The 26670-nt window shown below is 35.6% G+C and overlaps 1 protein-coding gene and 1 non-coding gene across 2 annotated transcripts; both read left to right on the top strand.

The window, feature by feature from the left end:
- Positions 1-17341: 17341 nt before the first annotated feature.
- Positions 17342-26315, top strand: LOC107782486 (origin of replication complex subunit 1B-like). The gene is made up of 17 exons (XM_016603373.2): positions 17342-17547; positions 18498-19339; positions 19448-19583; positions 20007-20159; positions 20255-20395; positions 20479-20630; positions 20711-20810; positions 20930-21052; positions 21130-21291; positions 21377-21434; positions 21522-21700; positions 21850-21964; positions 22720-22790; positions 24316-24411; positions 24665-24741; positions 25089-25172; positions 26034-26315. The coding sequence occupies exons 2-17, from the start codon at positions 18573-18575 to the stop codon at positions 26095-26097; spliced, it is 2478 nt and encodes an 825-aa protein (XP_016458859.1). The 5' UTR covers positions 17342-17547; positions 18498-18572; the 3' UTR covers positions 26098-26315.
- LOC142176905 (small nucleolar RNA snoR28) lies at positions 20067-20144 on the top strand. Its single transcript, XR_012705709.1, has one exon. It is a non-coding gene; the product is annotated as a small nucleolar RNA snoR28 (small nucleolar RNA).
- Positions 26316-26670: the final 355 nt, after the last annotated feature.

Here is a 26670-nt window from a genome sequence, read left to right as displayed (position 1 = left end):
GGAGTAGGCTTCATAATGGGTAATAATTTTATGCATGATAGGCTTCTTAGGAGTAGATGCAATGGAAGTGTTCCTATTGAGGTTGCTGTGTATTATTTTGGTTTGCCCAGATTTGGTTATCTGCTCATGTGGTGGAAATGTTGTATGTGTATCCCTGTTGTGCCTATTTGGGAGGGGGGGAGGGGTTGTCAGTAGTTTTGTGTGCGCAATAGTGTCTTTCTTTGTAAAGCATTTTTTGTTTTGGATACAGGTGGTGTATTGGAGTTATTGGGTGGCCTGTTAGTTTGTGACGTCGTAAATAGAAACAGGCTATTTGTTTGTTCTTGGTGATGTACGGTGGGTGATGTGGTAGCTGACGAAATTGATTTGTCTGTTTTGCAGTTCTTTTGCTTTGGTAGTTTGTTTTCTAAATCTATTTGGCTTAGGATATTGAATTGGTTTTGCTGAATATAGCTGGTTGACCTTTCAGAAGATGTGTAGTTAATTGACCCCTTTTTTTATCTTGGTCTCCAAGTTTGAGGTAGTTGTAGGTATGGACGTGATAGTGCTAGGTGTGTAAGGAGTAGGGGTCATATCTGAATTCTTTTTTTTTATTATTATTTTTGTTCTATCCCTTTTTCTTTTTATTTTATTTTTTCAACAGGGTTTTTCCCTTCCTAGTTTTCATTTTCAATTTTTTCTTTCTCAGTAAATTTCTTTTTCTAACTTTTGTGAATCAAGGGTTGTAGTGGAGTACCTATTGTGTGTGTAGGACACCGTTTTTCATTGTCCGGTTGCCGTGTCTGTTGTAGATTTCTCCTTATTCGTTGTGGATGTTTGGTTCTTGTTATGACATTGGTATAGGTTGTGTCCCACGTATTCACATATCATACACAGTGGGTTTGTGTCTTCATAGTGGATATCTTGTAGATTTTTCTCGATCATGACATTTCTTGGTAGAGATTTGCCTAGGGGAGCTAGGATACACAAGTGTGCGTAGCGTCCCTTTGTCATGTTGGTAGTGCAACCGTCAATCTTTAAAACGTCTCTAATCATTTGTCCAATTTTTTTTAGTATTTCTATGTCATAGTACTCAGTGGGTAATTCTTGAAGGCGTACCCATATTATGGAAACATTAATGTGATTTGCATTGGAATTGGATTTTGGTGTCCATTTCCTGACACTAAGGTCTTGTGAGCCAATAAACCAAGGTCTGTGGTCTATGGACCTTAGATAGAGATCATGGGATGTAAAGCGTATCAGGAAGTAGTCGTTTCCTAAATCTACGAGGTTCTTTGGTTCTGTTGAGCTCCAGAATTTTTGTATTTTTGTACATAGTAGGTTGTAACCCATACGCTTGCCCAATAGTTTGATGATTACAGATTGTTTCTAGGACTCATATCATCTATTGATGTCCGCTATTATGATGGGTATGAAATTTGGGTGGTTAGTTATGTTATCTTTTTCCTCCTCCAGGATAAGGTTGGTAAAAAATTGTGCAGTCAAAATCCATAGGAGAAAATGTTTGCTTTTGGGTGACTGTATCCCTATAACTTACTTGTGCTTCCATATGTGTGTCAATGTCTTTTGGTTTGTGCGTACTGCGTGTGAGCAGATCTTCCTCTTTGTTGGTGAGTGATCTTCCTTCTATTGGTTACCTTTTTCGTATGGTAGATAAAGTAGACTGTGTGGTGGGTGAATTGATCGGTTGATTGATTGAAAGTATAGGCCTTCTCTCTCTAGTTTTCTAGAGAGAAGTCAGAGAGAATGCTAGGGAACTTGAACACAAGTTACTCATTTTTCTAAAGGTTTATTCTTTGATATATTTGGAAAGGTCAACAAAAGTCAATCCGGACCTACTTAGTCGAAATTCTAAATCAAGACCAAATCTCGATTATCCATTTTTCCTTGAGTACAAGTATGTGATTTGTATTAAAATCAGACCTCAAATCATGGTCCAAATTTCCAAAATTAGCTCTCTTAACTTTTACCCCAAAATCTCAAATTTTACACTTAAAATTCCTAGATTTAAGGATGAAAATCTAATTAAAAAATTATTAAAACTAAATTAAAATTGCTAACCTTTGAAGTTAAGATGAAAAACTCTTCAAAAGTCGCCTTTATATGAAGTCTAGATCTAAAATGGAGTAAAATAAGCGAAAGCTCGAAGCCTACCCCTTTTCCCACCTGCAGATGTCATAGATGCAAGAAAAGCCTCGCAGAAGCGACCCCACATGCATGATACATTGGATCGCAGGTGCAAGCCTGCATCGGTGCAGATGTCACATAAGCGACATGTCCTTTGTAGGACCATCACAGCCACAATCCGTAGCTTGCATGAGCGACACTCCCCAGCCAAGAGCCCCTTCGATGATGTGGACAAGCATTATGCAGATACGGATCTGCACCTTGCCACCGCAAGTGGACGTCTGACTGACCTCCCCCATTCATGCAAATGAGTAACAACCCTCGCAGGGGCGACTTTGAACCTGTGCACCTGACCATCGCAGGTGCTATACCTGCAGTACCAGCAATAGCAGAACTCATCCAAAATGCCTGAAACCAATCTGAAACTCACTCGGCCCTAGTCCAAACATCCCAAAGTCTATAAACTTTACATAAACTCGCTCGAAAGCTCAAAACATCAAATTAATGTCTAAATCAATAATCAAGCATCAAAACTCAAAAAAATTCAAATGTTTATAAACATAAATTTTAACTTTCAACTAGAAGCGCTGAAACGGCCTCAGGTCGCTCGGGACTCCAACCAAATATATGTATAAGTCCAAAATTATCATACTAACCTGCCGAAATTATCAAAATACCGATCCAATATCGTTTACAAAGAATTTTGACTGTGGTCAACTTCAACAACATCAAAGTTCTTGAATTAAAATTTCTTTACCAAAACATATCAAAACTTTCAAGAAATCAAATGAACCATGTGCACAAGTCATAAATCATCAAATAAATCTTTAAGGTCTCAAATCGCGAAACAGAAAACTATAGCACAAAATGACCTATCGGATCGTTATATTTTCCCACTTAAAAAACACATTTTTCCTCGAATAGACCGAGAAATGTACTTGAATTGGCAAAGGGATACATGTATATACTCCTCGTGTCGAACTCACACTCCCAAGTAGCTTCCTTAGTTGGTTGCCTTTTCCAAAGCACTTTCATGAAAGGAATTTCCTTAAATCTCAACTTTTGGACATGCCAATCTATAATAGCTATCATCTCTTCTTTATAAGTCAAATTCCTATCAAGCTGCGACTTGTCTTCATAATACTTCCGGAGCATAGAAACATTACATATTGGATGAACTCCCGAAAGATTATGAGGCAAAGCAAGCCTATACACAACCTCTCCAACTCTCTCTCTCTTTAATACCTAAAAATGCGCCAAAGAACCTCGGGCTCAACTTTACCTTCTTCTCGAATCTCACCATGCCTTTCATAGGTGAGACTTTTAAAAGTACATCCTCGCCCTCCATAAAAGCCACATCACGGGCCTTCTTGTCTGTGTAACTCTTCTGCTTACTCTGCACTGTCCAAAGAGATCCTGAATCAACTTTACCTTCTCCAAAGCATCCGTACTAAATTCGTACCCAACATCCTAGCTTCACAAGGCTCAAAACAACTGATAGGAAAACAAGAACACTGCCTACTATATAAAGTCTCATACTGTGTTATTTAAATGTTGGACTGATAGTTGTTATTATAGTAAAACTCCATCAATGTAGTAGAAACTAATCCCAATAGCGTCAAAAATATATAGCATAGGCTCTCAACATATCCTCAAGGATTTGAATAGACCACTTGAATTGACCATCCGCCTGTGGGTGAATGCAGTACTATGCTCTACTTGCATGCCCAACTCCAACTGAACAACTTTTCAAAAGTGCAATGTGAACTGGGTACCATGGTTTGAAATGATAGAATAGGTACATTGTGCAAGCAAACAATCTCTCTTATGCAGATCTGAGCCAACTTCTTTGAAGTGTAAGAAGTCTTCATTGGAATGAAATATGTGGATTTGGTCAATCCATCTACAATGATCCAAATAGCATGAAACTTCCTCAAGTCTGTGGTAACCCTACCAAAATTTCATAGTAATGCACTCCCAATTCCACTCTAGTATAACCAACCGTTGAGCCAAACCACCTGATTTCTAATGTTGATACTTCAACTGCTGGAAACTCAAACATTGTGAGACATGCCCAGTAATGTCTTTATTCTTCTTTCGCCACCAATAATATTTCTTCAGATCATGATACATCTTCATGACACCTGGATGAATAGAATACCTCGAACTATGAGCCTCTTCAAAAATTAATTCCTTGAAACCATCAATATTAGAAACAAAAATTCGACATTCTTCATGCCACCTTGTTGTACCATGTCTTTCAGCACCAACAAATATGGACCATCAAACTGGCGAGCCTTAATGTGCTTAAACTAGGGCCATTGTGCAACAACATAAACGAGAAATCTATTATGCTAAGAAATATCTAACCTTAAAAATCTATTAGCCAAAGCATGTACATCCATAGATCAAGGCGTCTGCTATCACACTTGCCTTATCCGAATAGTACACGATAGTGATTTTATAGTCTTCCAACAACTCAAACCACCTTCTCTGCCTCAAATTCAGATCCTTCTACTTGAACAAGAGTTGGAGACTCTGATGGTCAGTGTAGACATCACATGACATGCCATACAAGTAGTGCCTCCAAATCTTAAGCACATGCATAATAGCTGCCAATTCCAAATCATGAACTAGATAATTCTTCTCATGAGTCTTCAATCGCCGAGATGCATAAGCAATCACTCAACCATCTGCATCGACACTGTACCTAGGCCAATACGTGAAGCATCACAATATACGGTTTAATACCTCGAACCTGTGGGAAACACTAACACTAGAGTCGTGGTCAAAGCAACCTTGAGCTTCTGACAGCTCTCCTCACACTCATCAGACCATCTAAAGTGAACACCCTTCTAGTTAACTTAGTCAATAGGTTTGCAATAGATGAAAATTTATCAACAAAGCGATAGTAGTAGCTTGTGAAACCTAAGAAACTCTGAATCTCTGTAGTTGAAGTTGGTCCAGGCCAATTCTAGACCGCCTCAATCTTCTTTGGATCAACCTTGATACTATAGCTAGATACAACATGATCCAAGAATGCAATTGGGTCCAACTAGAACTCACACTTATAAACATAGCATAAAACTTCTAATTCTTCAAACTCTAAAGCACCACTCTCAAGTGTTGTTTATGCTCCTCCCTACTACGAGATTATACCAAAATATCATCAATGAATACAATCATAAAGAAATCCAAATAAGGTCTGAACACTTGGTTTATCAAATCTATAAAAGCTGCTAGAGTATTAGTTAACCCTAATGACATCACTAATTACTCATAATGATCATAACGGATTCTAAAATCTATCTTAGGGACATCTAAAGCCCTAGTCTTCACCTGATGATAGCCAAATCTTAAATCAATCTGCGAAAACACCTTGGCACCATAAAACTGATAAAACAAATCATCAATACGGAGCAGTAGATACTTGTTCTTGACAGTACCCTTGTTCAACTACAATTAAGCAATGTACGTCCTCATAGAACCATTCTTCTTCTAAACAAATTATAGCAGAGCACCCTAGGGAGAAACCATTGGTCTAATGAACCCCTTATCAAGTAAATCCTACAACTGTTCCTTCAATTACTTCAATTAAATAGGAAGCATACAATATGGTAGAACTGAAATGGGCTAATTTTCCAGAACTCCCTATCGGGTGGCATGCTCGGTAAATCTGCCGGAAACACCTCCAAAAACTCTCTCATAACTAGTAACGACTCAACAAAATGGACCTCCATACTAAAATCTTGAATGTAAGCTGAATATTCTAAACACCCATTCTCAACCATGCGTTAAGCCTTCAAAAATAAAATCACCCTACTCGTAGAATGGCCAAGGGCCCCTCTAGCCTAGGCAACCGTGGCATAGCTAAAGTCACAGTCTTGGTGTGACAATTCAGGGTAGCGTGATATGGGTACAACTAATCCATACCAAGAATAACCTCAAAATCTACCACATCTAACAACAAAAGGTCAACCATGGTATCAAAACTATTAATAGTAACAACACAAGACCATTACACCCGATTAACTACTATAGAATTCCCAATAGGTGTAGACATAGAAATATAAATATCAATAAAATTACGAGTCATACTCAAGTGCAATACAAAATACGAAGACACATATGAATAAGTATAATCAGAATCAAACAACACCGAAATGTCTCTATGACAGACTGAGATAATACCTATAATAACTGCATTAGACGACTCCTACCAAGAAATGCACAATAATGAACCTGACCTCTACTAGTCTGTCCTCTTTCTCTAGGACGATCCCTAAGTGGCTAATCTCCCCCTCTAGCCGGCTGATCCTTACCCCTAGCTGGATAAGTGGGTGGTATGGTAACTGCTACTAGAATAATGGCCTGACTAACCTACTGGGATGTACCACCCCACAATCTCGGCCGATATTTCCTGATATGCCTTGTATCCCCACACACGAAGAACCTTTCAACCGACATAGTTGTTGAGCTTGAAGTTGTCCTTGATGACCTAAATCACCACTATAGAAACTTAGTATTGAAGGTGCACTAATAAGAGCTGGAGACACCTTCAATACTAACCCTGATCTCTAGACGAGGCACCAATGAAACTACCAAAATGATGAGGCCTCTTGTCACTCATCGCCTCTCTCCCCTAGTTATGAATGCGCCCAATCCTCCTAGCAATCTCCACTATCTGAGTGAAGGAGTCTCAATCTCAGCCTCTCTAGCAATTTGAAGTATGATACTAGAGGCAAGCCCCTTTATGAACCTTCACACCTTCTCTTTCTTAGTGGGAATCAGGATAGTTGCATGACGAGACAAATTAACAACCCTCATATCATATTGGGTGACTATCATACCACCCTGCTGAAGACTCTCAAGCCGACTGCATAGGTCATCCCTCAGTGAGTAGAATAAATTTCTCTAAAAAAAGTTATAAGAACTGGCCCAAGTAAGAGGAGGTGACTCTGCTGGTTTGCCCATCTCATAAGTCTGCCATTATATTTTGGCCAAACCCTTCACCCGAAAAATAGTAAAGTCCACTCTATTAGACTTAAATAGTCCCGAGTTATGCAAGATCTTATGACGTCATTATAAGAACTCATTGGTATCCTCTGAAGGTGCACCACTGAAGTGAGGAAGAAACAACTTTTGAAACTTATCCATCATTTTGAGCTCATCACCAACATCGTGTGCCTAACCCCAAGCTATGCTGCAATAATAAGCTTAATCACACCAACTAATAACACTCAGGTGATTTGATATCCATGAGTCGTATGCTTTAAAGTATGAGTAGTGGGAGTTTGAGCTCCTCACCCGGTCGGGGAAGCGACTAGTTTTATTAGAAGCACACCCACCTGAACCATTCTCTCCATAAGACCAACCATACGAACAAAGGCATGTCTGAAGTACCGGGGTAGCAATAAACCCCTCTAAGAACTAGGGTGGCCCTACCAGCTCATCTTGAACTAGAATATGCTCCCCTTCTAGGCTATCTGGGACTCGACTGATGCTGCTCTAGCTCGAGCGTGAGTCATTGTAGGTGTTGTTGTATGTGCCTTAGGTTGGGATGTTGGTCTACCCCTGCTCCAACCTCTACCCTTGGAAGTGGCTACGACCTGGGCTCTGGCTCCTGCTCCGCCGTGGCTGAAGCTTGTATCCTTACCATCTGTGAGAGAGTAGAGAATAAAGATTCAAACTTAAGGATGGAACAAAGTTGCACGATAGAGAAAGAAAGAAAGTGAAATTTCCTAAAAGCCTTATAGCCTCTTGAAGATAAGTATAGACGTCTATGTACCGATCCTCAAGACTCTATCGAGTTTGCTCATGACTCATGAGACCTATGCAATCTAGGACATTGCTACCTACTAGTCACGACCCAAAATCCCAACCAAGGAGTCGTAATGGGCCCTAACTCTACTTGCTAAGTAAGCCAACACTCAATAGAAATTAAAGAATCAAAACTAAATATTTAATATCATAAATAAAGTGTAAAAGTTCAAATCATATAATAAGTCTAAAACCATTACACTCTCTAAACAAACCCCCAAGATTGGTGTCACTAAGTGCATGAGCTCTAAGAATACTAAATGTAAAGTCTGAATTGAAAATACAATACTTTCTGATATAAATAAACATTAGAAAAAGGTAATGAAGGTGACTTAGAGTTTGCGAATGGTATGTATCTCTACCGCAATCTTCAACTGGTAACGACTAAGCACCTTTTGGGATTCCGCTTGTACCAATACCTAAATCTGCACGAGAAGTACAAATATGTAGTATGAGCACAATTGACCCCATGTACTTAGTAAGTGTTGATCGTAAAATCGACGAGATTGTGACAAGGCTAAGATAAAGCACATGCTTATAAATCGGTAACTAAGCAATAGAAATAACAGGATAGATAGCAAGAATAAATACGATATAATAAAATATTTAACTAAGAGAGATAACAACCACATTTTTTAATTAAAGAAACCCCGACCTTTCTCAGTACTCAAACTCAACAGGATAAGATGATATTTGCGAGCCAACATACCAAAACCACAAGGAAAATAATAGCAAACTTAAGCACAAAAATTTACATCTGTAACGACCCGACTGGTTATTTTAGGTATTGGTATTTTGTTCGGTGGTTTGAGGTCTTGAGTAGATTCATATGATTTATTACGTCATGCATTCATGGTTGGTTTGGTTCTGGGAAGATTTCAGGGTGATTTGGAACACGTAGTTCCTAGTTTGGAAGCTTAAGCTACAAGTGTTGACCAAGTTTAACTTTTGCTAGTTGATCTCGGATTAGTATTTTGATGGTTCTATTAGATCTGGATGATAATCTTGCACTAGGTGTATGTCCGAATTTTGATTCAGAGGTTCCCAGGGTGATTTGGCCCTACATGGCGAAAGTTAAAATTAGAAGGTTTTGAAGTTCATAGGTTTGACCCATGGTTGACTTTGTGGATATCTATGTCCGTTTGATATTCCGGGCCTTGGAATAGGTTCGTATGGTGATTTATGACTGCAAAACTTAAGGTGATTTCGAGTTATTTAGGCATGTTCGGCATAGGTTTGGAAGTTAGAATTTTGAAATAGTTTATTAAGCTTGAATTGGTGTACAATTCGTGGTTTTGATGTTATTTTATATGATTTAAGGCCTCGAGTAGGTCCATGTTATATTTTGGGGTTGTTTGGAATAATTATGCGAGGTGCAGGGGGGACTCGGGTATGTTTCAAATGAGTTTCAAATCATTTCTCTCATGTTTGGGTTGCAGAATTTCTGGTGCTCTGGTGTTCATCGCGATCGCGGAAGGAGGGTTGCGATCTCGGAGTGTATTTAGGTGGCTAGTGACTTGCACATCGTGTTCGCTATCGCGAAGCTTAAAGGTAGTTGTGGTTATCACGTTCGCGCCCAGGTGGTCACGTTCGCGTTGAGTGAAGATTGGATGGGTCGCCAAGTTGTTGGCCTTCGCGTTCGCGTAGGCTAGTTGGGGGTTTGCATCATGTTCGCAGGTGCTAGACTGTGTTTGCAAACGAGGATTTTAAGCAGTCTTTGAATTGTTCTTCGTGATCGCGAAGTTGGTCCCGCAATCGCGAAGGGGACCATTGATTATTTTATCATATTTTAAGATTAAGAGCTCGGATTTGGGTGGTTTTGGAGGAGATTTTCACGATCTGGATTGGGATAAGTATTCTTGATTCATATTTTGGTTGTTATTCATGATTTCATCCTTATTTTTTAGCATTTAATTGACGAATCTAAGTGAGGAAAATTGGAAATGTTCTAATTTTAATTTGAGGATTTGAACTCCGATTCAGAGTCGGAATTGGATGAAATTAGTATGGTTGGACTCGTAATTGAATGAATGTACGGAATTTGTGAGTTTGTTGAGTTTCGAGGCACGATCTCGAGTTGACTATTTGGGTTGACTTTTTAATTTTTGTTCAAGATCGAATTTTTATTGTTTAGAGTTTCCTATGAGTTTTATTGATGTTATTAAGTTAGTTTGGCTAGATTCGAGCCATCCAAATGTTGATTCACACGGAAGGGATTTTTTTAGGGTACTGATTTGGCTTGTTTGAGGTAAGTATCTTGCCCAACCTTGTGTGGAGGAATACCCCTTAAGATTTGGCCTTAATTGTTTATTTGTGTTATGTGAAAAGAAACGTATACACGAGGTGATGAACGTGTACATGGGTGTTATATGTGGTTTGTTATCTGAATAGACCTTAGGCTACTAATATGCCTTATTTTGGGGATGAATTGTATATGGAATATGCTCCATCACTTTGTGGCCATGTGAGCGAGATCATTACACTTGTTTTATATGTGGTAATACTTTATTTGTTAGATACCCATCTATATTATACCATTTTTATGTCCTTGAGCACTTTGTTGATAAATTATGAGCTTATATCGTGATAAACCTTTGGTGCTATTGTTTTTATGATATTGTGGCATGTGTGGACATGTTGTGTGGTTTGATTATTGAGTATGGAGCATAAGGGTGACATTTTACTGTTACTAATTGTGTGGAGTAATACAGGTGCTTTTGTGATATTATCTAGTCGGAGTGATACATGTGGCTATTGTGATATTGTTTGAGTGGAGCGATACGGATAGGTATTGTGATATTGTCTGGGCGGAGCGATACAATTGGCTATTGTGATATTGTCTGGGAGGAGCAATACATGTGGCTATTATGAAATTGTCTGGGCGGAGTGATACGGGTGGCTATTGTGATACTATCTAGGCAGAGTCATATGAGTGGCTATTGTGTTATTTTCAGGGCGGAGTGATATGGTGGCTATTATTGTTATGATAAAAATGTGGGCATGAGGTTCCATTTGTGTGAGTTTTTTTGTGATGATTTGTTATTGAAACTGGGCCTCTACCTATTTTGAGTTGCTATCACTTATTCTGATGAGGTTATTGTTATTTTCTTGTATTATACTTTTGTTGTCGGTCTTGATTTATTGCACATGTTATTTCTTACTAGTGAATATTGCATAACTTGACTTCGTTACTACTTCATCGAGGTTAGTTTTGATACTTATTGTGTATCGACCGTGGTGTACTCATACTACACTTATGTATATATTTGTGCAGATGTGTTGGAGATAGCGGACCCAAATAGTGAGAGCTTCTTTGATTATGAAGATTCAACGTAAAGCTGCTTTGATCGTTGCAATCCCTTGGAGTCCTTTCCTTATGTTTCTATTGTCAATTCTATCCGTATATTGTAATTTGAGATGGTTTTATTTATTCAGTTAGAGCTCATGACTCTGTATCACATAGTTCTGGAAGTGTGTTGTGATTTTCATCGTGTTGGCATGTATTACTTTTATTTCTGAATTTATGTTAAACTCTATTTCACTATATCATGTCTTCATTGATTTAAAAATTGATAAGCGATCGTCTTGCCTAGTTTTAGAGACCAGGTGTCATCACGACCCCTATGGTAGGATTTGAATCGTGACAACATCCTATTTGTTGTGGAAAACAACCCGGTCTAACACAATATTTTTGCGACACACAAACCAAACGAATGATCATATTATTGCGGCGAGCAACCTGGTCTTATTATAATAATATTACAGCAAGAAACCCAATCCAACATATCAATTTAAATGAAAACACCCAACAAGCAACCAAAATGGCAAAGCGCATAATTTAATATCAAATAGAATGGTTAAGCATGGTTTATTAAGGAAAAAATAATCATGACTAAGGTGACATAAGTAAATCAATATTTCCATGGATTAATCCTACTAATATATCTCAACAAGTGCCCAAACATGGTCACTAACGTGTGAATGATCAAACAGTAGCACAATCTAATGTAACATGAATGAATAATACAAGAAATAAACAAAGACATCGTTAAACCTAATTCAATCTGCATGCTTTAACCCGTGACAATGCATATACACTTATCACCATGCACATATGCCGCCTCGAACACATATAAGCAAATAGCTCAATGATATCTTAATTCCCTCAAATCATGGTTAATTAAGGCACTTACATCTTTTCATAACAAATTAATTCTACAATACCGCTTTTCCTTTAGTACAAGCCTCCAAACAACTCGAATCTAGCCAAATATTACTCAATAAGCCAAAATAAATTTTAGAAACTATCATAGTATCAAAAAGGTTCAATCTTTTTCATATTTGGATAGGCCAATAAAAAGTTAGGCCCACTTAGTTAAAATCTGAAATAAAGATCAAATCTCGATTACCCATTATATTTCGAGTTCAAATATATAATTTGTATTAAAATCGGACCTCAAATCGAGGTCCAAAGTTCCAAAATTAGCTTACTTAAATTTTACCCCAAAAACTCAATTTCTACACTTAACATAACTAGATTTAATGGTGAAAATCTATGAAAAATCATGGTAATAAATTAATACTAAGTTAAAATTGCTAATTTTAGATGTTAGGATGAAAAACTTTTCAAAAGTTTCCGCTACGTGAAATCTAGATCTCAAAAATAGAGTAAAATAAGCTAAAGCTAGAAGCCCTACCTCTTTTCCTAGCTCCAGATGTTGTATGTACGAGAAAAGCCTTTCAAAAGCGACCCCGTAGGCACGATAAAATGGCTCGCAGGTGCGAGCCTGCATTGGTGCAGTGTTGTAGAAGCGGCCTACCCTTCGCAGGTGCGACCATCGCATTCACGATCCGTGGCTCGCAAACACGACACTCCCCATCCTAGAGCCCCTTCGCAGATGCGGCTTCGCGTCTACACACATCGGAGGTGCGATACCTCACTGAACTCCACCATTCATGTAGATGCGAAGCAAACCTCACATGGTAGACTTCATACTTGTGCACCTGACTAGTGCATGTGCGATACCTACAGCACCAGCAATAGCAAAATTCATAGAAAATGCCTGAAACCAATCCAAAACTCACTCGAGCCTCCCGGACCCAGTTCAAACATCCCAACAAGTGTCTATAAACCTTATACAAACTCGCTCGAAAGCTCAAAACATCAACATCTAAAATCAGGAATCAAGCATCAAAACTCAAGAGTTTTCAAGTGTTCAAAAACTCAAATTCCAACTTTTAACTAGAAGCACCAAAACGGCCTCGGGTCACCGATACCCCAACCAAACATACATACAAGTCCAAAATCATCATACGAACATATTAGAATTGTCAAAACATAAATTCGAGGTTATTTACCAAGAATGTTATCCTTGATCAACTACAACAACATCAAAGCTCTAGAATTTTTTTTTCTTTACCGAAACTCTTTTAAACTTTTTGGAAATCGAGACGAACTATACGCACAAGTCATAAATGATTAAATGAAGCTATTCAAAGTCTCCAATCATGAAACAAAAAGTTAAAACTCAAATCGACCTATCAGATTGTTACATTATCAAAAGAGACCTTACAAATAGTGTTGATTATATGACTCACGAAACAGAATTTCTCAAGCATGTAATAAAAAAAGAAGGTGAGCAAGTGTTTGATTAGTTGTAGTTTTTGATGATTTAGATATATTTATGACCGAAAAGAAGCATCTTTTTTCTTTTAAAAACAACTTCATATTTAGGTCTGGTAACGAGTCAAGCCGATTCAGGGCTCAGCCCGGCTTGACTGTATTTAACTCCTCTTTATTACTGTCAGAGCTCGACTCAATCTCAGTCAAAGTTTGGTTCAATCCGACTTGACTAGGATAAAGCTCGATCAAAGCGCGACTCGATCAAGCTCAAGCTCAGTTAGCTTATTTAATTATGCAATGATTACTTTAATATTAAAATTCATAATTTAAGCTTAATGTATACAAGTAATATGTCAAATTATTAATTAATAAATAGTTTGTGATTTTATATTATTTAATTAGTACAATATAATTAAACTTTTAATATACATCGTTACTGAGACTACTTTATGGGTGATATGTATGTAATAAAGAATTTAAATGTAAGAATTCAATAATTAAAAAAAACTAATATTATAGAAAGTTTTATATTGAATATTAAGTTAACCTCCTAATTTAAACTAATAATGTATATAATTCAATCACATTTGAGTTTATTTGGGCTCGACGAACATCTTCAAAATCTGAACAATGGTATTTGAGTCATTTTACTTGAGTGTATTTTTTTTCCAAACATTTGAGCGCACATTAATCAATTAATTAGCTGATTCTTTCGATCAACAGCTAACATAGATATTACACCACTTTGAATACCAAGCCCTAGACAGATAGAAACAATCGCAATTTCATATGATATCTTTTGGATTCAAATTCTAGTTTCCAAGTTTATTACTTCGATCTAAAAAAAGCATTTTTTGAATATTATCTATATTATATTAAAAGGAGAGTAGTGAACCATGTGGTTAAGCCAAGTGGCAAGCTAAAAAGAAGTCACTTGGCAATTTAAAGACACCATTAAAAATTTGAATCATAAATGGAAACATAATTAATGGAAGTAGTTAATGAATCTTATACTTAATCTAAATAGATCTTAGACAAATTTAATCTATATATCTATATTTAAATTTATATTTATAAGTATATTTATATCTATATTGATTCACCCATAGATTTTTTTTTATTAGCTAGAGATATGGAGGTAAAAATTAATTAAAAATTCTAATCGAAAAAATAAAAAAAATATAGAAAGACGTAATTGAGATAACCTACGACTATTTATACATTAGAGTAAGTTAAAATATAAAATAAAATTAAAATTTGCTCAAGCTATTAAAGATATATTGAGTTTAAAAATTAAATAAATTCAAGCAGCAAAATAAGATCTTAAATAAAGTATATAAATTATTTATAAGGTAAGAAAAAACTTAAATAATTAGTAAAAAAATATTTTAAAAATAAGAATAATAAAGTTATATTAATATTGATAAATCGGGCAAACGAATATCTTATACGTAAATATTACTACAATATTTAGATATAATATGTTCAAACAATTAAGAAAATATTTTTTTATTAATATTTGAATTGAGTACAGTAAGTTTAAGTTTGAAAGTATAACATAATTCTTTAAAAATGTAGTCAAATATAGAAAATAGAATAATAAAACTTATTTGAATTTGAGAAAGTTTTTTAATTTTTATCTATATTATATTAGAATGAATGTAGTAGAAATAAATATTAAATTCAAACAAGCTAATAAAAATCCACATGACAATGTAATAATATTAGGTATTTAATAATATAATATCAAAAATAAATAATAAATAGAGAAAAAATAAAAATTCAGATTTTTTATCATAGAGAAGAAGGGTAAAACTTATTTAAATTTGAGATGGGAAAGTTTTTTATATTATGATAAGAAAATTCATAATATGGATAAGTCCACGTAACTCAAGTCTAATGGATAAAATCAAAAACTAAAAATATTGAATAATAGAAATAAATTAGAGATAATATGAGATATTTATAAATCATAAGTTTAAAAAATAAAATAAATTAAATATACAATGCTTAAAATCTTATTAAAATTTAAATAATTTAAAATTTTCGAGCAATATTTTTAAAACAAAATAAATATTTATTTTATGATTAGAAATTATATATTTATCTATATTATATTAAAGAATAGTAGATTATAATGATATTAAAAAAAATTATAAGTTAATGAAAAGCCACATAAAACGTAATAAGACTATATATTAGATTAAATTAGCAAAATTATTAAAAAATTATTATTAGAAATGAAAGGGAAAGGCTATTTGAATTTGAAATTAGAAATTTGTTAAAACTACGATTAGAATGTCCAAACTATGGATAATATCACGAAATTGAAGTCTTATTTATGAAAAAATATTAAAATAGAAAATAAATTTCTAATATAGGTAATTTTACTAATAAAAATTAAAGATTAAATTTGTATTAAATCTAAAAAAGAAAGAAAATTTACATAAGAAATAAAATGATAATGAAAATATTATTACAACATTAACATATAATGTGTTCAAACAACAAAGAAAATATTTTCTATGATTAATATCTGAATTGAGTGCAGTTAGTTTAAGTTTGAATATATAGTATAATATTTTAAAAATGCGGTCTAATTTAGAAAATAGAATGATAAGAATTATTTGAATTTGAGATGAGAATTTTTTTATTTCATAAGTTTTTATTTTTTAAAATATTATGTAAAGAAATAAAATGACAATAAACATATTACTACATATATATAATATGTTCAAACAATTAAGAAATTATTTTTCTATGATTAAAATAAAATTTTAATAATATAAATAACTTTCTAATATAGGTAATTTTACTAATGAAAATTAAAAATTAAATTTGTATCTTAAAGTTAAAAAAAATAACTGCATCTAATTCAAAAATAGTTATAAGAGAACTCAATATATTTGTAACATAATCATCAAATATATGTATTAATATTTTAGACTAATTCAATTTTACAATTTAAAATAAAATATGATATTATTCTGGTTAAAGGTAAAAAATTAATATAAAAATAATTAAAATTTATAGTAGGGAAGAGAATGTAGTAAAACAATAGAGATAGTGTGAGATATACATTAAATTAATTTAAAAATAAATAAATTAAAAAATTTAATTATATTTAAAAATATTACAATAAGTTTAAATGATTAAAAAAATTGAATGCATAAAAATATACCAAATTTCAAGAATAAAATATTTATAGTTATTAAAGACTATTAAAAGAATAATAAGAAAGATATTAATTAAGATAATAAAAAATTATATGATAGTAAAATAATTTTAAATAATAAATAATACAATAACTATAAGAAAAAATAAAAAAAAAGAATTTGCATAAAAATAATGTGATGAATAAGACATATTTAACTTTTAGATAAAAACAAAGTGATAGTAAGAAGTTTGTTAAAATAATATGATCTAATGTGCTCAAACAAGACAGATCGCAACATGATATGTTTAGTATTCTTTGATACTGACAGCAAAACGAAGTGCAAGCTAAAATCAAGTAGTTAGGTTGCTACAAATAAAAAACAAAATAGGTTGTGCACTACGAGATTTGAACAATAATTTCATATCCTACTTCATAATTACTAATGTTATATAATTTTTATCTGAGAGGTTTATATTTTAAGGTTATTTGCACATGATTCAAATAACCAACATCACAGTTTAACATGATTTGTGTCCGCGCATCGCGCGGGTACTAATACTAGTTATTAAATAAAAACATTAAAGTTTAAAAGAGAAAAAAAGAAAAGTATCTTTATTCTTTCCCGCCATTTCTCTCTTACACCTCCCCCTTGTCCTCACCGCCGCTTCTCCCTTTCCTTTTCCCCCTTTTCTTCCCCTCTTTCTACTCTTCCACAGGTGACTGTGATTTCTCATTTCTCTTCTCGCCGGTCGGAGCTCTCCCATTTTCCGGCGAAACCCTAGTCCTCCAGCTACCCTCTCCCTCTCGCAGAACCATCGAGGTAATATAGCTCATTCAATTTTTGAGATTTAGAATATGAAGTTTTTATTCAAATGCTGAAATAGTTTTTAATTTATAGAAGAGTACTGATTATTTCTTAATTTATAGTAGTTATCAAGTGTTCTGGCAATCTGTTTCATTAGATATACTGATTTTAGGTCTAACAATTAATTGGCAAAGGCCCAATTTTCACTAATGCAAGCGCTAACGGGTGATATGTTTTTGTGATATTAGTAATCATACTCAAGTTTATACTTTGCTTTAGGTTGTCATAATTATCAACTTGTTTGCTCGATCCATTTGTCTATTTAAATCGAGAAGACGATTAACCCGAATTGAAGCATCAAATTGACCAAATGTATATCCTATCTGGATCATGCAATAGAAAAGACAACATGTCTATATTCCAAGCAGTGTTCTCCGCCTACATTCAAGGAACGTAGTTGTTTCGAGCAAAAAGCTAATTCGATTCGACCAAGTTTAATTATACACTTTTGTTTTCTTTTTGTTGTATAGAGGAACTTGTAAATGAAGCAGAATCAATACTAGGTCTCTTAGAATCTCTACAAGACTAGAAAGGGATTCTTCTCTAGCTTTTTGTTCACTTCTACATATCCGAGCACTTTCTTGGTGAATATATTTACCTTCTCTCAAAAATTGACATGGTATTTCTTGTATAGTCTATATGTTGGAGAGCTTCTTTCTTCTGCTTATATCATAACACTAAAAGCCACACTCCAGGATTCTTTGTGGAGATAAATTGATTTTCCAGTAAAGAGCTTTATACTGATTGCAGGATTTTTGGATATCTTAATTGCTCTTTGCTTACCATATACTTTATATTTACTTATCAGTATATATATTTTCTTCATTCTCTTCTTTCATTTTGCACTTTGAACTGATTTTCCTTTCAATTTCGGAACACTCAGATTTTGCTAACATCTTCTGTAGGCTTTCTTGCAAAGGTAATTGGACAAATTATAGCTGGTGATAAAGCAATTGTCTACATTCCTATAGAAGCTTCCAATGGCAGAAACCCCAAAGAAGAAAGCCAAACAATCCCTTAACACAACCCCCATTAAGCAACACAAGCAACTGCCTGTTTCTAATTTATCTCCTTTAAACCCTATTGTCCCTCCAACTCCACAAACCCTAGACCCCACCCCTCGCCGCCGCTCCCTCCGCCTTACCTCCATTCCTCAAACCCCACCACTACCTTCGCCTCCATCTTCTGCCCGCTTCTGTAAATCTCTCAACTTCACTCCCAAAAGTGCTACAGATTCAGCAAGAAGAAAATCAAAGCTCACTGTTTCAACCCCCATTTCGACACCGAGACCCACTGAATCGAAGAGGAAAAGGAAATCTTCAGAGAACAAGAATGTGGCTGTTGAAAAAAGAAGCAGTTTAAGGGGTTGTAAGAAGAGGGTGTATTATAAAAAGGTGGTTTATGATGGGGGAGAGTTTGCTGTGGGGGATGCTGTGTATGTGAAGAGAAGAGAAGATGCGAGTTCGGATAATGAGGATCCCGAAGTGGAGGAATGTAGGATTTGTTATAGGCCAGCAGGGAGGGTGATTATGGTTGAATGTGATGAATGCTTAGGAGGGTTTCATTTGAAGTGTTTGAAGCCACCACTGAAAAAGGTTCCTGAAGGGGATTGGATTTGTGTGTATTGTGAGGCAAAAAAATTAGGGAAAATGGTGGAAATGCCTGCACCACCCAAGGGAAAGAAACGAGTAAGGACTGCCAAGGAGAAGTTACTTGACAGTGATCTATGGGCGGCTTGTATTGACAGGTATATGAACTTATTTCCTAAGTTAATTATAAGAACTTTTTATGGTTTTGTTTAATTTTGCATATCAATAGTCGTGATGTTTGGTTAATTCTGATATCAATGTTATAGTATATGGAAAGAAGTGGATGGTACCTACTGGTTTCGGGCACATTGGTATATTATTCCCGAGGAAACGGCTGCAGGAAGACAGCCACATAACTTAAGGAGAGAACTCTATCGGACTAATGATTTTGCTGATGTTGAGGTAACATTATGCTATTCTGTTTTCTGTTGTACAATGTAATAATTTTTACTTTGGAAGTTTTATGCCACCTATTTTGCTGCTTTTGAGGATTGTAAGTTTTGTTAAGGAAGAATATTGTCATTACTTGAAAATCAGTTCAATTGATTGATAACTTCCCAAAAGCAAAAGATAGGTGGACATGAATGTTTTAATCTATTATTAAGCATTGTTTTTGATAGAGTTCTTAAAAATGAAAGATTACAAGTGGTAAGCTTGCTTTTTGGGTTTTGGATATTATAACGGATCTAGAGGTTAGGACTCACCTAGATGCAAAGAAGCCAAAGCTTCAATTTCTCTGCTTCATGGCAGTCTGATCTTGGCTGGTTATATTACGAGTAATTGACCATTGCATCTGTTAATGAAGGCCTACTATTCTGTTTGCAGATGGAATCTGTCATCAGACATTGCTATGTTAAGAATCCAAAAGAATTTGAGAAGGCGAGAAATGATGGAGATGATGTTTTCCTCTGTGAATATGAGTATGACATTCACTGGCATAGTTTCAAGCGCATTGCTGAGATTGAAGATAATGATGTGGTATGTTCTAAAAAAAATTGATGATATTTTGTGGAACCTTTGTTTATATGTGATGGAAGATTTTGGAACTAATAAACTGTCTCCTCATTTGGTAGGACGAGGAAGAAGCTGAGAAAGACGAGGACTGGAACTCTTGTGAAGATCCAGATTCTGACGTGGATGATGCAGTAGAGTATGAAGAGGAAAACCAAAGTAATCCATTAACCAGACCATCTCCAGCTCATCCGTTGGCTGCGGTATACAAATTGTCCTTTGTCAGATTCCTACTCTTCTTTATGCTGCTTAAAGCAGAAGCTAAATAGTTTTTCTACGAGTGCAGAATTCAAGAAAGGGACGCTTTTTTGGACTACAAAAGATAGGTGCAAAGAAGATACCAGAACATGTGAGATCTCACAAGCTTACTGAACTTGAGAAAGCAAAAGGAACCCTTTTACTGGCAACTTTGCCCAAGTCTCTACCTTGTAGGACTAAGTATGTCTTTCCCGAGGTGCAATCTTTATGCAATTTGCTCCATATTTATCTGACAAACAAGTGCTGTTATTTTTTGGCAGAGAAATGGAAGAGATAACTACTTTCATAAGAGGTGCAATATGTGAGGATCAATGCCTGGGCAGATGCCTTTACATACATGGTGTTCCTGGGACAGGAAAGGTATCTATTGGCTTAAGGGAATACCCTTGACTGATAACACAAGGCAGTCATGTTTTGCCTCTATCTTTTAGGCTTGTCAGACATTACTGATTTGTTCCTTTATCTGCACTATACTGCAGACAATGAGTGTACTAGCAGTAATGAGGAATTTAAGGTGTGAAGTTGATGCAGGGAGCATTAAACCTTATTGTTTTGTGGAGATTAATGGCCTAAAATTGGCTTCACCTGAGAATATTTACAGTGTAAGTTTGAAGTTCAATCTTTCTGGTGATGCAGACGATAGCTTTATTCTCTGAAATGTTTCTCTTAACTGTTTCAGGTTATTTATGAAGCACTTAGTGGGCATAGGGTCGGTTGGAAAAAGGCTCTTCACTTCTTGAATGAGCGGTTTTCAGATGTGACTGAATGCAGCAAAGAGGACAACCGCCCATGTATTCTACTTATAGATGAACTTGATCTCCTGGTTACCAGAAATCAAGCGGTAAAATGATGCATCCTTTTATCCAGCATGGTAAATATCCAAAACAGCAAATTGCATATTATGACCTTTTTCCTTTTAATTACAGGTTTTATATAACATTCTCGATTGGCCTACAAAGCCAAATTCCAAACTGATTGTTATAGGTGTGTGTGCAATTTGCTGTCAATGTTTCCTTCCATCTGTGTTAGTATTACATGTAAAGATAAAATGGTAACTTTTCTCACCAACAGGTATTGCAAATACTATGGATCTTCCGGAGAAGTTGCTTCCGCGGATTTCAAGTCGTATGGGCATACAAAGACTTTGCTTTGGTCCATATAACTATCAACAGCTTCAAGAAATTATTGTAACTCGCCTCAATGGAATTGATGCCTTTGAAAAACCGGCAATTGAATTTGCTTCAAGGAAGGTTGGTCCTTCTGTGGTGCATCTCTACCAGGAGCTTATCTTTATTACCTGATTATAATTATCACAATTACATACTCGAGCTTGTGTGCTGTTGTAAATGTGATACTTAAACTGATTTTAAAGCAATGTCCACTTCACACATAAATCCAGGTGGCAGCCGTTTCAGGTGATGCACGCCGTGCACTAGAAATATGTAGGCGAGCTGCGGAACTTGCAGACTATCATGCTAAGAAATTGCTATCAATTCCCAATTCTGCTGCAGCAGGTGAGAGCTAAATCTTGAACTATGTAGACACTAGTGGCAAGAAAACAAATACTTGGAATTCCAGTAGAAGGAAATACACATTTGTTCTGGCGATGAACATATGTAACAGATGGAGTGTTGTCTACATCTTTATCTCTATTTCCTAGTGTCAAATTTCTTAAACTTGTGATACATGTTTCAGCAATCAATGCACCTCTTTTATTCCCCAACATTCATTTCATTCACCAATTGAATTCAAATAGGGATATCACGACTGTTAAAACCTTAGAATACAAGCACTCAAGCAATAAAAGGATGCCTCATGAGATCCATCAATGAGCTAGTGCCTACAAATGATAAACTGAATTCAACCCAGTAGTCACATTCAACAGGAAGCTGATTTACTAGACATGTGCCAATCATGTAAGCTAATTTGATAGTTTCCATTCTTTACATAATCAACTGTGCCATCTCCCAAGATTTTATGGTGTTACCTTTGGTGTTTCAACGGTTGGCGTATTTCATTAACCAAGGTGGATTCTTAGGTTCTTATAGGCAATCTCTTGATATCTCACTTAGTAAAGAAGCAGCATCAGTATTAGCTGTTTTGAGTAACAAAATAGAATGTACAGCAATCTTCATTCTTGCTATTCATAGCAATAGATCTCCTAGGTGTTTTTATGGTGGTTGGAGGCATCAACTACTGCTTGCTGCTATTATCTTTTAGCTGGGTGGTTTTATACAGATTACTAATCTATGCTTGCTTTATGTTACAGGTAAAATACTTGTCAGAATGGCAGATGTTGAAGCAGCCATTCAGGAAATGTTCCAGGCTCCTCATATCCAAGTGAGTCCAAAAGGAACACCCTGTGGTGTAATCTCAATATTCATTTTAGTTAAAGGGGACTTATCTTCTCGATAACAATCAAGAGTCCACTTTTTTTTTCCAGTTATAGGTAAAAGATATAGTATAAAACTAATGGACTAAGCCAGTGCCCAAGGCATAATTAGAGGTTATGCAAATTAGCTATTATGTCTAACATTGCCTCTACATCTTGTACAATAGCTAGTTTGCACCAGAAAGCTAGCAACGAAATGCATCTATGTTTAAGGCTATGTATGTTCTTCTATAAGCCTTAAAAAATTTTACAATTTTTTTCAAGCCAAACGGTCCACCAGATGGCTTGAGGTAGTGTTCCACGTCTTTTGAGCTTTGCGCTGCCCCTCCCTGGTCCAACACCTCAGCAGTTCTGCAATGGAATATGGCATGACGCAATACATGCCAAGTATTGACAAAAACATGTTCTGCAACTGACTTGTTACTCTGCAATGCTCAAAGAGGCGGTAACTTCTTCAGACTGTTCTTCGCACAGTGTACATCTACTGCAAAGCTGAAAACCTCTCTGTTAGAGGTTGGTTTGGGTGAGACATGCCTCCCTAGCCACAATCCAGGAGAAGCAAGAGATCTTAAGAGGCGCCAAATTGAACCAGATATTTTTCCAACGCCCCTGTTGTTGAGCCACTTATCTTTTTTTCTTTCTCTTTTGTCTTGCCATTGCTCCCAATCACAAACTAGTTTGCATCCATTGAATGGTGGGGTAGTTTTGTGAAAAATAGCTAAAATTTTAACTCTCTGCTTCACCAAAACTTTTTGGGTGTCCAAATGGATGTCTCCAATAGTTTTTAATCCTTTTCAATTGCTGGAAGAATCAGCTTTTTTAAAGGCACGCTTAAAGCGCCCTTAGGCCCTGAAGCTTGGGGAAAACCAGGTTGTGTGCTTCGTCTCGCTTAATTGGCGCTTTAGCGTAGGCGTCAACCAAAGGGCTAAGGCATGTGCACCTTCACCCTTGCGTTCGGTCCTTAAGGGCTCAGCAATATACATATAGCTTAATTATAGGTTTTTCATTCTTTTCTCCAAATAATTATCCTTTGCATTTATAGTTGCATTTTCTTGCATTACATTTCTATTTTTGTTTCTCTTCATTGGTGCTTTTCTTCGAAAAACCCCACGCTTTAGCTGCGATTTGCGCTTAAAGCTCCAACAAACTTTGGTGCTTTTTTGAGCTTTTCGCTTTTGACTACTCTGGGAAGAACGGGAGTATCCTTATATGCATGTAAGCATTGAAATGCAATTTACCAAAGGAGTTCTGCTGACCATCTCTTAGTACAAAATGGGAACTCCAACAATTTCTTAGTGCAATCCTGTTATGACTAGCTCTGTTCTTCTGTAGTTGATCCATAAGGATGCAGCGACTAAGTGCTAGCTAATGTTTCACTGGCTATGTGTGTGTGTTGGGGGGGGGGGGAGGATTTTGTTTCTTTTATACACTATCATAGTGCTTGCAATATATCAAATTATTTGTTTTTCGTAGGTGATGAGAAGCTGCTCCAAACTGAGTAAAATCTTCTTGGCAGCTATGGTTTATGAGGGTCATAAGACAGGGATGAGTGAGACCACCTTTGACAAGGTAGGTTACCTGTCTTCTATCTTTTGCAGTTTCGCCTCTTTTGGTATCTATGATTTAGTGATGGATTATGTGTCTCTTGTAGTGAAACCGGATTAATTGATCTCTTTTCCAATTTGCTCTTTCCCCTTTGATTCTACTCTTTCTTTTAACTTGGTTTTTATGCTCTTATCTTAAAGTCTTCTGGCCTATCTCTCATGTGTAGTAGCTTGATTCTTTTTTAAGTTTGCTCCCTAACATAGTTTTCTCAATGCAGTTAGCAATAACTGTTTCCTGTCTCTGTACAAGCAACAGTGAAAAATTTCCAGGGTGGGATACGCTTTTAAAAGTCGGGTAAGCCACAATATTCTTTCGTTCCCTTAAATTTTCAAGCGAGAAACTCTTAACTTTGCATTAATGAGGTTCCAGATTCCTTGTTTAATTGCTCTATATAGTGAGCGGCAAGCCCTGATCCTTTCATTAGCAAATTCTGGTAGGAAAACACTCCTTACGTTGTTGGTAGCCCCTGGCTGTCATCATGAACGATTAGTTCCGTGTTCTGATGATGCCATTCTCATAATGTTGTGAAATACATTTAACTGTTGATATGAATAAAAGTGGATGCCAGTGAATGGTGACTATAAATCCTCTTTCATTTGGTTAATTATCCTACTTATGTCATTTATTTTGTTTGGTGGCAGATGCAAGCTTGGTGAATGCAGAATACTTCTATGTGAATCTGGAGTGAAGCATAAATTGCAAAAGTTACAGCTCAACTTCCCAAGGTCAGTTTCTTTTAAGTCTTCGGTTGTATGTGAATCAACCCTTATTCCTGATTTTCTCTTTCAATTAAAATGTCGTTATAGTAGCTCATCCTGAATAATCAAAATGCATAATCATGCGTGCCCAAAGTCTTAACAGTGACAACTTTGTTATGATAGACTCAAAAATACATTTATCGACACATTTGGGAAAGAAACTCACCATCTGACTAATGGGAATTTTATCTGTCAAATTTGTTGTTAGTCCATGTTTTTCCTTGTTTCTGAGAAGTCTAGGCTAAGTTGGATTGGGGTTCCTCAGCATTTTTATTTATTTAAGTTTTCAATTGTACCTGATTCTTTTGGGGCCTAAGCGTTTTGGTTATAGCCGATGGCATGACTTGAATTCAGGAATCTTAATTGTGTAAACCCTATTATGAAAGCTTATCATTCTGTTTATATATTAAGATCTTCAAAATGAAGACCTTATGCTTGTTTCTTACATGGATGATCTATATTAGGAAAGAAATGTTTCAGATAGGATATTCAGGATGAGTAACTTATTACTCTTTCCAGAGATCATCTGTTAAGTGAAATTCTTTCATTCAACTAATGATCCTATCCTTTTTTAAGTGTAAGCTGTTTTAGTCCATCAAAATAACCTCTTGAAATGTTGGCTTTTTGAAAAGATTATGGTAAAGTGAAGTTCTTTCATCCTACTGCTAATCCTGTAAAATTTTGGAAATGAAGAGAGAATTATCCTCATTCTTCCAAATACCCCCCCCCCCCCCCACCACCACCAAAAAATCCCAACCCAAAGGCTGAAATGTTATAAATGGGTTGTAATGGTTGCTTTGATCTTGATTGATTGCGTTTTTGTTGCAGTGATGATGTTTCTTTTGCACTTAAAGACAGCAAGGAGTTGCCATGGTTGGCTAAGTATCTATGATTTGTGGATGTTCGAGTTTGGCTGCAATCTTTTTCCTTCATAGATACTCATTGGTTTCATATCCTTTTTCCCAGTCATTTTCAGTTCACGTCAAACTTGAAGATTCTTCACAAAAACAGTTCGGTTTTCCTTGTTATCTATGAGCTTGTTGAACATTATTTATTTGGACCAATTCCAGAATCTTGATTGAAATTGGTACGACTTATTTGAATGTGTTATGAGGATGTTTTTCCAATAGCCTATTATCGTCTTATCTGTCTATATTTAATTGTTTCTCCAGATTCAGAAAAATATGAAGTTTGACAGTATGATGAGATTCTGTGAACAGGACGTAATTAGCTAACATAGGAACAAGAAATATTATTCATATGGTATGACAAGGCATGTTGAGCATGGATCTGAGCATTATAGAGTACATAATAGAGTTAGCTGACAATCAAAGCTGCCTAGAATATACATTTGGATCATAGCTTGATAAACTCTACAGAGGTAGTGGTGTTTGTTGAAATCCCGCCTATAGGAAATTAATAAACTAGACTTTGATAAGAGATAAGATTGACATAGATGGTGAAG

The sequence above is a fragment of the Nicotiana tabacum genome, chromosome 22, assembly GCF_000715075.1.
Source record: "Nicotiana tabacum cultivar K326 chromosome 22, ASM71507v2, whole genome shotgun sequence".
In the NCBI taxonomy this organism is placed as follows: Eukaryota; Viridiplantae; Streptophyta; class Magnoliopsida; order Solanales; family Solanaceae; genus Nicotiana; species Nicotiana tabacum.
This window is presented reverse-complemented; position numbering and strand designations above follow the sequence as displayed.